We start from the raw sequence: 12,970 nt of genomic DNA, 5'->3' as shown, positions 1-12,970 counted from the left end.
GCACTGCTCCCTGATGGCCACCCAGAGGGGCTAGAAGTTTCATCTGGTCCCCACTGGTCAGCCCAGTGTGCCCCGGGACCCGGCCTCAGCCTGGCCTCCATGTCCATCAGGACATACTGACAGTGGACATCGAGCCTTGGAACACGTGCCAGCTTGGCCTCTGGCGGGCGGAGCAACTTTAGGCGAGTTTCTATTCCTGCATGGGTCTGTTTCCCCGTCTGTACAATGAGCAGGGTGACTCAGGGAGGCTTCGCCCAGACCTCAGCTTCGCAGCCCTCTCTCGGGCTGACTCTCGGCCCATCCCTGTTCTCCTGGCCCCTCGTAACCTCTCTCTCTGGGGTGTTTGGCAGCCCCAGCTCTGGAAGACCTCACTAGAAGCACACCCACACTCCCTCCACCTCTCTCTGACCTTCCTCCCGCCTTCAGGAGCTTCACATTTGGTCCCCATTCTGCAGTGGTCCTGGCTGGCCCAGCTGGTTTAAGGAGCAGCCCTCATCCTTCTTCCCACCCAGGCACTAACCCTTCTGAGCAGGCTCCTGATGGCTATGTAATGGGCCCACAACATTCAGTTTGCCCTGCCCGTAGTAAAATACATAATGACACCCAACTCCCACAGCTGTTATGAGGATTAAACAAGCTAATAACATATTTGCGAAAGAGCTTTGCATGTGGTGGGTCTGTGTCAGACGAGGGGTGGGAACTTGTAGAGGCCTCAGCTGCTGGTCCCTGAGGCCACCCAGACCCCTGCCTGCAGGACCATGCCAGCACAAGTGGCACTCGCGGGCCAAGCCAGTGCCTGGCCAAGCCCATCTGACCTGGAATTCAGGTCAGACCTTGCTTGTTCAGTCCTGGTCCCCTGTGGTGAGAGGTCTGCAGTGTTGTGAGATAAGAGGACAGCTCCTTTACCTACTGGGACTAGAACGGATGTGGGGGCTAGTGGGGGTTGGAGCCAGGCTCCCCTGTACCGGGAAAAGCCTTGGGAACTGCAAATCAGGGGCCGCTCAGACACTGTGGGGACTGAGGAAACAGACAAGGTGCGGGGGCCTGACGCCTGCCTGGGAGAGGAGCAGTGAGCAGCAGGGTCCCCCCACTGGTGCCCCCAGGACAGAGGGAACAGTAGCCCCAGAAGGCTGAGATGAGACCTGTGGGTCGGGGTTACATAGAGGGAGGCTTCTCTTGGGTTGAGGAAGAACTTTGTCATAAATGGAGCCTCCAAAGATAATATAGGCTTTTTCTTGGGATCCTAAGCTCATGTCCCAGGGGCTATGAGACAGGCTGGGTGGCCCCTCTGTGGCGGAGGCGCTGGGGCTGAAGGGATTTTTGCAGTGAGTGGTGATAGGCCAGAGAACCTGCACCTAGTGTGGGTCAGGTGGAGGGGGGACAGCATTGCTTCCTAAACATTGAACAGCACCCCGTTCCTTGTTCCTTGGCTGCCCAACATACCTGCTCTGTAAATAGAGGCCCACGGCCTCCCCAGAGAAAGACCCTCCCCAGGTCGCAAGCCTCTCTTCTTGGGGCACTTCCCCTGCCTCCCTTCACCCTGTGCCCACTCCAGGGCAGGTCTCAGAACAAGGGACTCGGGCCTGGCTGGTCTCCTGCGAGCTGGGAGGCTCAGCAGCCGCAGCCAGGCCCCTCCCCCAACACACAACATTCTGGTTGGCCTGGGGGCTGCAGCTGACAGGCTGGCCCTGGGGAAGGGTTCCTAAGATGTTTCCTTATTCATGTAATTGGAATTGCATGGCTTCGTAATTAGGAGAGATAGCACACTGTTCTATAAAGGACTGCAATTACAGCTACTTTCTACCGCCAAACCAGGAGTTTCGGGGATCACCTGGGGGAACTGGGTGAAAGGCGGAGGGGAAGAGAGGTGAAGACGTGGAGGTCTGCTGTGGGCTCTACTAGACTCATTAGACCCTCCACAGACACCTGGTGGCTGGAACTCCAACAGGCCTGGAGACCGTCTGACAGAAGGGAGATGCCTGCAGAAGGGAGAGCACTTGTCCCAAGAGACAGAGGCATCGACAGCATAACCTGCACTGGGACTCAGCCTTCCCCTCAGCCGCACTGAGTCTGGGCGACGCAGTCTGGTTTTGGGTCCACGCCACGCGCTTTCTCCTTTCATGGTCTTTCCCCAGCGCTCCCTTCAGCCTTAGCCTTGCACACTCCCTACCTGCTCTCTGGGATACTTTTATTCTTCCCTCAGTCTGTGTAACACCACCTCCTCCAGGAAGCCTTCCTGGAACCTCTGGGTAGGTCAAGGTCTCCTCAGGGTCTCCATGGCCCCAGTGTTGTCCTTCTGTCCCCTACCGATGACTCCACTCTGCATGGGCCTTAGAGAGTGTAGTCTTGAGGTCATGGACCACATTCAATTCCCAGTGGGGGCTGGCGCTGGCTTGTACGGGCGTGCAGAACAGACGGTTACATGTGCAGGAATTCTGTGAACTTGGTGTTAAGTGCAGCCATCGTTAACAATCAAATTACATAAATTTACAATTAACTATATTTTATTAACAAAGGAAACGCACACTAAAAACTCATCACTTCCTAATTATTTTACTGTTACCTATGTCATAAGGTTATTTATATTTATGGGAGCTGGTCTGACAATGAAGTTCGTGCACTTGTTGCAACAATGTTGCTAACCTCTTTTGATATCAGAGGGATTATTCATTATGAATTTGTACCGGGGAACAAACAAGTTAACCAAGTTTACTACTTGGAAGTGCTGAAAAGTCTGCGTGAAAAAGTTAGATGACCTGAACTTTTCGCCAACAATTCATGGCTCTTGCATCACGACAATGCTCCAGCTCACACGGCACTGTCTGTGAAGGAGTTTTTAGCCAGGAAACAAATAATTGTGTTGGAACACCCTCCCTACTCACCTGATCTTGCCCCCAATGGCTTCTTTCTTCACCCAAAGATAAAGGAAATATTGAAAGGAAGACATTTTGATGACATTCAGCACATCAGGGGTAATACGATGAGAGGTCTGATGGCCATTCCAGAAAAAGAGTTCCAAAATTGCTTTGAAGGGTGGACTAGGTGCTGGCATGGGTGCATAATAGCTTCCCAAGGGGAGCACTTGGAAGGTGACCATAGTGATATTCAGCAATGAGGTACGTAGCACTTTTTCTAGGATGAGTTCGCGGTCTTAATTGTCATACCCTCGTATAATGGTGTGAACCAACTCAGCATTCACGGACATCACACTGGTGGCTTAAACTTGCCATGGTAGGAATACTGACACCACAGAAATGGGCAAATGCCACAAATCAGGGCTCCTTACTGCATCCCGGAGAGCTGGTTGCTAAACACTTTTCAGCGTACCACTAAATGCAGGCATTGCCTTGGGAAGTGGGGTTATCTGTTATCTGCTGGTCGGGCCCCTGCCCACTTTTCCCAGTTCTCAGTGGGGCATAGGTAAGGCCGATGGCTGGGGTTTGTGTCTGCAGGCACTGGGGTGGAGGGGAGCCACCTTTCCCAGGCCAGAACTGAGGGGCCCCAGAGAGTCGGCAGATGTAGGCGGCCTTGGCAGGGCGCACAGGGAGCTGGGCCCAGGAGGCCCTGCCGTTTCCTCTCCCATGGCAGTGTGCTATCTTCCTGCACCTCCCACAGCCTGGCCACAGTAGGAGGGTGGGCAGAAAGGCCATTGGCCTTGGCTGGCTTCAGAAAGGGTGCCTAAAGGCCCCCCTCATAGATCTTTGGGTGAAAAATGGCCCTTTCAAGTTCTTCCCTCTTGTGGGTAGCAGATCCTACACAATCCCAGAAGTTCAGGGCTAAGAAAGGAGAGGGAGGCTGAGCACTTTCTACCCAATGCCTCATTTAACAGTCACCACGCACAAGGCAACCTTGCTCTCCCTTCATTCTACAGAGGGCCACACTGGTGAACTTTCAGTTCCCCTAGCGCAGGGGGTCCCTACAGCTCGTTTACAATGGTTCACAACCAGGGGTAAAACTGGCAATGTCCTGAGACAGGCTTTTATTGTCACAACTAGAAGGGGGTGCTAGTAGGTATGCAGTGTATGTGTGTGTGTCTCACTGTATGTAGTACGTGTCTCGCTGTGTGCAGTGCGTGTGTCTCACTGTGTGCAGTGTCTCACTGTGTGCAGTGTCTTACTGTGAGCAGTGTGTGACTGTATGCAGTGTGTGTCTCTCACTGCACACTGCCTACAGTGAGACACACTGCCTACAGTGAGGCACACACGCACCACACACAGTGAGGCACACTGCACACAGTGAGACATGCACTGCAAACAGCGAGACACACTCTGCATAGTGGGACACACACTGCATACAGTGAGACACACACTGCATAGTGGGACACACACTGCATACAGTGGAACAAACACTGCATACAGTGAGACACACTCTGCATACAGTGGCACACTCACACACTCTGCATACAGTGGCACACTCACACACACTGCATACAGTGGCACACTCACACACACTGCATACAGTGAGACACATACACTGCATACAGTGAGACACACGCACGCACACAATTTCAGTGCCGAGTTGAGAGTGCCTGGTTTCGAACCTCTTAATCTACAGAAGACGCACTGTGGGCAGGGGAGGCCCTTGCTTGTTCAGGGTCACCCGGCAAGGCCTCCTCGCCCCCAGTGCCATCAGCAGAGTGCCGGCAGAGTGCCAGAGGAAACCAAGACAAGACTGGGCTCTGACCGGAACCTCCTTTCCAAGTTTCCCTGGACGGGATCCCCACCAATGTCCTCTTGGTCCTCATGGGACCCCAACCTCTCAGCAGCAGTAGCTGCTCCTGACTAGCCCCAGTGAGGGGGAGGAGGCTGGGGGCTGCCTCGTGGTCAAGGGAGAGGGTGGGTTGAAGCCAACTCCACACATTTAAGCCAGAAAGGCCACAATGGTTGGAAGGATACACCATGGCAGTGGGCACCCAGGGGCACCAGAGGGCTGGGTCCAGTTCCAGGTGGTGATGGCGTGCCACCTCCCCATGGCCATATCCCTACTAGGTGTGTGGGGTGTATTTGCAGGAAGCTCCGATTTTCTGACCTTCCTTGACAGATGACCCAAGGTCCTTGATTAGCTAGAAAACCTTGTCTGGTACCTGCTTTCAGAACTGGCCTTGGAGAGCCCACCAGGGTTATGTCTGTGGGGACCTCAACTGCCTCCTCCATTCTCTATCCTTCTTGCCCTCTTCATAGGAAGCAGAATTGCATATAGTGAGCCACGCAGACTCTACAGCTCTACTCCAGGATTCATATCCGGGATTTATTTTGTACTAGCTGTGTGACCTTAGGCAAGTTACTCAACCTCTCTGTTTCATCATCTGTGGAATGGGGTTAACATAATTGTACCCACCTCATAGGGTTGGTGGGAGGATCAAATTAGGTAATTTTTAATAAAGCACTTAGAAGGATTCCTGGCCTAGAGTAATCACTCAATAAATATGAACTATTATTGCTATTGTTTTTACTGGGCTCCTCACACCCTCTGGGGGGAGTGGGAACTAACCAAGGCTCTTCCAGCATCTCTCTGCTTCCCTCTAGTGGACCCTGGCTGCACTGTCCTGAGGACACACAGTTAACTTTTGTCCACAGAGGTAATTTCTTTCTTTAGGTTTTAAAGGAAGTTTGCCATTTAAGGAAAACTTAGGGTTGATTTTTGGATAGAATCAAACAACTAATTTTTCTCCCTTCTGCCCAAACAGAACTCACTTGTGGGTTGGCATTTGCATATTGGTTTTCTTGAAGCAGCACCCTGCTATAGTGGAAAGACAAGAAGGGGGCAATTTTTCTTTTTGACATTCATGATAATTGACCATTTTCAGTTTTTACAGGTGCAATGACCTTTAACCCCAACAAATTCCTGCAAACCTCTTTACCTCCCGTTTAAGCCAAACGTTGCCCATTCACAGTCCCAGCGTGGGGGTAACTTGCCAGTTTCCTCAACTTCTGTCTTTCTCCCTCTTAGTACTACTGTTTGGTGTGAAAACTGGTAACAGCAGAGATTGTTGTCTGTTTTGCTTCCAGCTCTGTCGCTGGTGCCCATCATTGGGTCTGGCACTGTGGGGACAGAGCCAGGAGTGCAGTTTCCAGGCTCTCGGCCTCACGTGGAAAGGTGCTCACTCGGGTAGTAAATGGCCATCAGCTGTGATTGGATGGCCATCAGCTGTGGCTAGTTGGCCGTCAGCTGTAACCAGTGAGCCGTTGGCCACTGATATAACTGCTGTGGCTACGCTAGCAGCAAATGGGGGCTAGCAAGAAGGTGGTGGCTGAGCTAGCAAGCGCGGATTGCAGTTAGCACTGCGGGTTGCGGACAGTGTGGCTCCTGCTGCTTGTGTCTCCAACCCAGCCGCCAGCAAGACTATAGTGGTACGACTCCCCCATCTATGGCTCCCTTGGTGTTCCTATTTGGTCTCACCGTGTCCTGCGTTCTTATGTGCGGAGTGGGACCAGAGACCCTGCCTGACACCCTGCATGACAGGCACATAGTAGGTTAGGTGCTCCATACATGGCTTTGGAATGAGTGCTGCACTCCGAGCATCCAGGTGGCCATGTGGCCCTGTCCTCCCCTCTACAGACAATAAGAAGTGAAAGGACAACCACCGCAGAAGGGGGAGGGGCATCTACTGAGGCAGTGCTGGGTGGGGGCTTTGTGCTGAACACTGGCTGTGCAAAGCTAAGTGTGATGCAACGTGGACTCTGGGAGAGAGTTTTGAAAAGGGAAAGATCAAGGTGGGGGGGGTATGGCTGCTGGTAAGAAGGGGTGGGCAGGACTGGAGAAAGTCTGGACGCCTACCTGGTTCCTCTGCTGGGAGGTCAAAGAGAGCACGGGGCGGGGCAGGCCAGGGTCCTGGATTCACATTGTACCGGGCCCTCGGACTGGGGACACTGAGTTCTGGCAGTGATAAGGCTACCTGAGGGAGCTTGGGGCTTCATCTGTCGCCGCTCACCTGTGCCTAGGACAACAGGGCTGATGCTCACCCCAGATGCCCGGTCCGCTAGCTCAGGCCCTGGCTTCCAAGAGACGCGCGAAGTCTGCGCCTCCTCCGCATACTTCCTTTTTCCAGGTTTTCACGGCTCTCAGCCCCGCTCTTGGTCCCGCCCTCTCTGCCTTAGCCAATCCGAGAATCCCAGCAACCCTCACGTCCAATGCGGAGCTTCTGGGCCCGCCCCCACCTGCAGCCGCGGCGGGAGGACGCTTTAGGATTGCGGTCACCTGCGCTGTTTGGCCGGAGTTGCGACCTGCACCCCGCCCTGCGCCCCCTCTGCTGGTGCAGGAGGGGACGTCAGCCCCGACGCTGTGCGGGTCGTAGGCCGGGGGGCCAAGCGTGTACCCGGCAGTACCCGCTCCCGGGATCACCCCTTCTGGAGGCGGCACCTTCTTCACATGCGCCCTCTTGGGCAGGGCCTGGGTTCCTTGAGTGGTGAGAAGGAGCCGTGGTGCCTTGCTCTGGCCTCCGCCCTGTCCTGGCTCCCCTTCACCCCCTCGCAGGGCGTCAGGCTCCTCATCTGATAAATGGGGGTTTGCGGCTGCCGGGGTCCGCTCTGGGGCCATTTAGCCTTTTCTGCTAGGGCAGACAGAATAGACCTTGTAGGCCAAGTAAGTCCACATTGGGCTGGGGCTGAGTGTCCCAGCCCCTTCCCGGGCCTCTCGGTAGGGCCAGACTGGGCCCCTCTTCCCCAGTAAGCTGCCTCCCATTCTCCTAAACCCCAGGCGGCCGGGGAGACCCAGCCTGCCGCTGTTGCCATGGGCTTTGGCTCCACCTAGTGGCACATGCTCTGGCTGAGGCTCTGGGCTAGGCAGTGGATGCAGTGGATACCTGGTACCTCAGAGAGATCGGAGCAAGGACAAAGTGGCGGTTCTCTGCCTCAGCCCACCCGCTCTCTCTGATTCTAAGGGAGGCTGGGGTAATGCGGGTGGGAGTGGGGGTTGCTACCAAGCACAGATGCCCCTCCAGACCCCTCTGCCTCTGCCTCCAGAAGGCTGAAGTGACATCACAAGGACTCTCAGAGGAACTAGTGCCCCTGCTAGTCCCCGCCACCCCCACCCCTGGCCTGGCCTGACACCCTGCTGCTGCTGCTGTCCAAGGGCCACCACAACCCTGGGAAATCTAGTTTCCCTTCCCCTATGTACTGGAACACAAACCGGCTCTCTCCCCGCCTTTCTCCTGCCCTCACTCAAGCTGCTTTTCAGCTACTTGCTTTCCCTACCCCCTTCCTCTTCTCTTAGCACCACCACCCCCTCTTCTGTCTGACTGTATGTCTGTCTGTGTCTCTGTGTCACCCATTCCATGTCCTCCTCTCCTCCTCATGGGGCACTGCCCTGGTGCCACAGAGAAGCCTCTCACAGCCCTCTAGCCCTGAGGTCCACCTGCCTGGAAGATAGAGGTTGTAACCCCCCCACCCCCCAAATAGGTTCAGGAAGATGCTCTGTGGCTGACTGTGAAAAGCAGGGCAAGTGGTACCCACCTTGCCCAAGAGGGAAGACGTGCCCATGCCAACCTCGGAAGCTGGCTTGTATCAGCCTCTGTGCCCTTAGCAGTTCCAGCCACTGTTTGTAGTAAGGAAGCCCTTTCGGACATGACATGAGATGAGATGACATGACATGACATGCTTCCATCCCTGCTTTTAAGTGGCCCCACCGTCTTCCTCATCTGGAGTTAGACTCTGCCTCCACAGTCCAGCCACGATGATGTTTTGGCTGTGTTTGTGTGTTTGTGTGTGTACAGAGGTGTACAAGCTCAGACAATTAACCTTGCGAACTCCTCCTAGAAAAACTTCTACATACCTCATTGATGAATATCACTACGGTCACCTTCGAAGTCCTCCCCTTGGGAAGCTATGCACCGACGCCAACACCTAGTCCACCCTTCAAAGCCATTTTGGAACTCTTTTTCTGGAATGGCCATCAGAGCTGTCATCTTATTACCCTTAATGTCCTGAATGTCATCAAAATGTCTTCCTTTCAATATTTCCTTTATCTTCGGGTAAAGAAAGAAGTCATTGGGGGCCAGATCAGGAGCAGGGAGGGTGTTCCAATACAGTTATTTGTTTACTGGCTAAAAACACCCTCACAGACAGTGCCGTGTGAGCTGGTGCATTGTCGTGATGCAAGAGCCATGAATTGTTGGCGTAAAGTTCAGGTCGTCTAAGGTTTTCACGCAGCCTTTTCAACACTTCCAAATAGTAAACTTGGTTAACTGTGTGTCCAGTTGGCACAAATTCATAATGAATAATCCCTCTGATATTAAAAAAAGGTTAGCAATATTGTTGCTACAAGTTCATGAACTTAATTGTCAGACTTGTATGTTTTGTGAGGAGGGTAGGGAAGACCTATTGGCCCAGGTTACTTACGTGTTGCCCACTGGAGAAGCCCGTGGCTGGGGGGCCTCCATAGGGACCCATTTGAACATTTGACAGCTGAAAAAAGAATTACTGGCTCTAAAATAAGAATACTGCAGAATCGAATCAATAAATTCTTAATAAAATGTCAACTGTAACATTATATCAACCTCATTAATTGTTAAATTTAGTATTCATAAAAATTTCATTACATTTGAAAGAATGTGTGGGCTAGGTTTTTCTCATTTTACAAGAATTCCCCATTGTAATTTAAATCAGTACCCCTAGCCCAATGGTTTCAAGAGCAAAATTATAAATATCCTTTCAAAAATTTTACAGCAGATTTTTAATATTTTAGTATGTTTGCACTGATGTGGGGTAAAGCTGTCAAAAATATAATTGCCAGGGCTTACAGAGGTCCTAAAGCAGCCCTTTGTCTCAGGGTGCGGCAGAAGCAGGAATCACTGAGGCTGCTGGGATGGGGTGGGAGATGGGACACAGATGTGTCTCAAGGGACAGGTGGGGACAGTGGTGGTGATAGGGAGTGCTCTGGGCTACTCAGTCACCCCTCAAGTGGGGGTTCAGGGGCTCTTTTGGACTTGGGTATGGAAGATAAAAGGGTTCTACGGAAAGTAACCTCAGGGTGATCTGATCATAAATTCCTAACTGGGCAGGTCACGGTGGGGAGTCGTGCCTGAGACATATAACTTCTTTAGGTTTATCTTTTGCCTTAAGCAAGTCCTGCCCGTTGTTTCTGTGCATCTCATAGGTTAACATACCTTTGAAATGCCTCTTTTTAGACCCCTCAGAAGAGAAACCACCCTCAAGAGAGCATATAATCTTAACCGTCCTGTAATCCAATCCCTGCCTTGCTTTTTCCCACCTCCATGTAATCTTCCTTATGTTCCCTGCTTAATTTCAAATGCATGAAAGAAACTGCAAAACTGTTATTCTCTGGAACATTTGAGATGGCATATGTCATCAGTTTGGCTGAAATAAACTCATAAAAATTCTGTTTCTTACATTGCCATTTACTTGGTGTAGTTTGGCAGGCTTCTGAAGAGGCCTACCCAGGATCAGCCACCCTGTGGATTCAGACCCCATGATAGGTACAGACAAGGGCCCATTGTGCACCATTGGCTTCCTGCTTCACATCGGTGAACTTGGATTAGTTTTCTTTCAGAATTCTGGGCCTCCTCACTTTATGTAGCAGGCCATTTGAGCTGTTCTTAGAAAATTCTTGAAGTGGATTAGGGTTCAGATAACCCAGGAAAAGGAAAACAAAAAGGGGTTGCATTGCTGCTTTTAATTGGATTGTTTACGGAGAGTCTGAACAAAATGTTTGCTGGTTAAATGAGAGACTGAACTCTCTTTAGTTCCGAAAGAGAAAGGACGCTTGCTTCCGCCACCTGAATCATCAGTGGAATGACTACAGTGGTGCAGATTCCCCAATGTGGAGCAGCAGAGATGGGCATCGAGAGGCATCCAGAGTGGTAGTGCAGCCAGTCCTGGAGAAATCAGTGGGAGCCCCAGGGAGAAGGGCAGAAATGGGTTTACCCCGAGAGAGGTGCTTGAGAGAGGGGCCCATGCCTTGAGAAGCGTCCAGGTTCCAGCAGTATCCGGTAAGCTCTCGCTGGCCTTTGCTCAGATATTCTTAGGTAACTAAGAATGTAGGATTACTGAGGAAAAATTTCCTATAGGATGTGAAGCAGTCCTATAAAGACATCCACGGCATTTGGTTCATCTAGAGACATGCATGTAAAGGCTGGTTTTCTCTAGAAGTTTCTTCAGACTCCACAGACCTCAAAATTAACATGGAACACCATGTCTCGCAGGCTGACAAGACCCATGAAGTGACAGCCTCCCATTAATACTCAGGCAAGAAGATGGCTGAGACAAAGGTCTTTTGATACTTCTAAATTAATCTTTTGCCCTCAGAGTTAAGAAAGCTGTCTATGAAATTAGGCAGAATGAATGTAAAGAAAATTATTAGAGACTGTTTCAGAACTTAAAAAGGCCTTCTCTCCTAAGCTAAAATGAAACTACGTAAAAGGATTTACAAGGGAAAAAAGAGAGAGATAAAGTGTTTAGATAAATGGATCAACTTACGAGTTTAGGTGTCAACCCAATTCTTTGAGGTATTAAAAATGGCTGTCCTTATATTACAAGAGGAAGGTCATTTGGAACTTGACTTGTCAAGGACAGATATAAATTGTAAATTCCTTCTAAACAAAAATTGGATCTACCTGTGCTCTATTTGTCTGTTTGTGTATGTCTATATGTTGTAATTGTGAGATAATTTTCTACCTCTTGATGGTATTATTAAAATTAATTTAAAGGAAAGCACTTGTAAGGCTTGGGCATTCTAAAATTCTCAGAAATATAAAAACGAACTCAAATGCTTTTCAAGTTCACGTGATCTAAGGTTAATCCTTAGTAAATAAAAGCTAGCTTAAGTTTGTTGGTTTAAATAAAACAGACAGGTTTCTAGGTTACCTAGCTTTTACAAAAATAAGTCCATGTTAATAATTGACTTTGATGTAGATGAAGTATGTTTCTAGAGGTTATAAATGTCTTCATAAATTTGCCACGCTAAAGAATGCTAATGGCTTACTTCTTAGTTTTCACTAGAAATTGCAGTTTTAAGGGTTAAAAATCTCAGTATATATAGGAATAACTTTGTGGTATTCTAGAAGGGCCTCTAGAACATCTCAAAAGACTGTCTTTTATGTTAAATTGCATGGGAAGCGTTGTAAAATTAGTGATGAAAAACTTCAGGGGTACATTGTGTGTGTAAACAGTGGTTGTAAATTAAACGAATAGTTGGGGTTATGGGAAAACCAGGATGGCGCTTGGTTTTCCCCAGCTCCCTGGCATCATCACAGCGCATTTAAGTTGAACTTAGATGAAGGAAATTATGAGCTGACGCAATTGACAGGAGACGTCTTAGACTATGGCCAAGGTTTGATAAAGTCACTTCAAGAAAATGTCAAATAAGTAACTGCTTTCACAGCGAACTCCCAGGAGACAAAGGCTTCAGTTTTGTTTACTGGAAAGGACATCAAATAAAAGACTTTCCAACCTCATTGGTAGAGACCTTATCAGGTGCCTATCATAAGTGGACATCTACCCCTGTTTCTGACACTCGCTTCTGTCTACAGTGGACATCAAAGACTCCTCAAGGACAAGAAGCTGCTATCCCAAGGCCTCATCGTGGCCTGTATGCCTGTGAGTTAATGTTTAACTCAGAAACCAATTGTGTGATTGTCTTTATCTCTCTGCTAATGACATTGGTCATAAAAATAGTTATTCTTTGGGTTTTTCTATATAGTCTAACTGTTTATGGTTACTAAAGATGTATAAGATAGCTATTAATACTCTTTCTGTGGATTATGTACATGTTCTACATGCCAAATACAGAAAAATGAGACAGACGACAAAACTTAGGTCATGATAGTTCACAGGATAGAAATGATCCAGAGTGGGTTTTTTTTTTTTTTTTTTGCAATGAAGGCCATAAGACCTGACTGCCTTCCATTTACCTGCCCTTCCCTTTCTGGGAAAATTCGGACTGAACTCAGCTCCCATGGTTACAGTATTGCCACATCCCCAGTAGTCCTCTGTGTCAGCAAGATGATGTCAATACT

The 12,970-nt window shown here is 49.9% G+C and overlaps 1 protein-coding gene across 1 annotated transcript in view; it reads left to right on the top strand.

Moving 5' to 3' along the window:
- Window positions 1–636: 636 nt before the first annotated feature.
- The window catches only part of LOC117022918 (cholesterol side-chain cleavage enzyme, mitochondrial), a 39,578-nt gene continuing 27,244 nt past the window's right edge, over window positions 637–12,970 (top strand). Inside the window, exon 1 of the mRNA XM_033107145.1 lies at window positions 637–826. Within this exon, the coding sequence (XP_032963036.1) occupies window positions 759–826 (68 nt within the window). The 5' untranslated portion in view covers window positions 637–758. The remainder of the gene's footprint in view (window positions 827–12,970) is intronic.

The sequence above is a fragment of the Rhinolophus ferrumequinum genome, chromosome 6 (assembly GCF_004115265.2).
Source record: "Rhinolophus ferrumequinum isolate MPI-CBG mRhiFer1 chromosome 6, mRhiFer1_v1.p, whole genome shotgun sequence".
In the NCBI taxonomy this organism is placed as follows: Eukaryota; Metazoa; Chordata; class Mammalia; order Chiroptera; family Rhinolophidae; genus Rhinolophus; species Rhinolophus ferrumequinum.
Note: the sequence above shows the minus strand (reverse complement) of the source record. Positions and strands in the feature narration are given on the sequence as shown.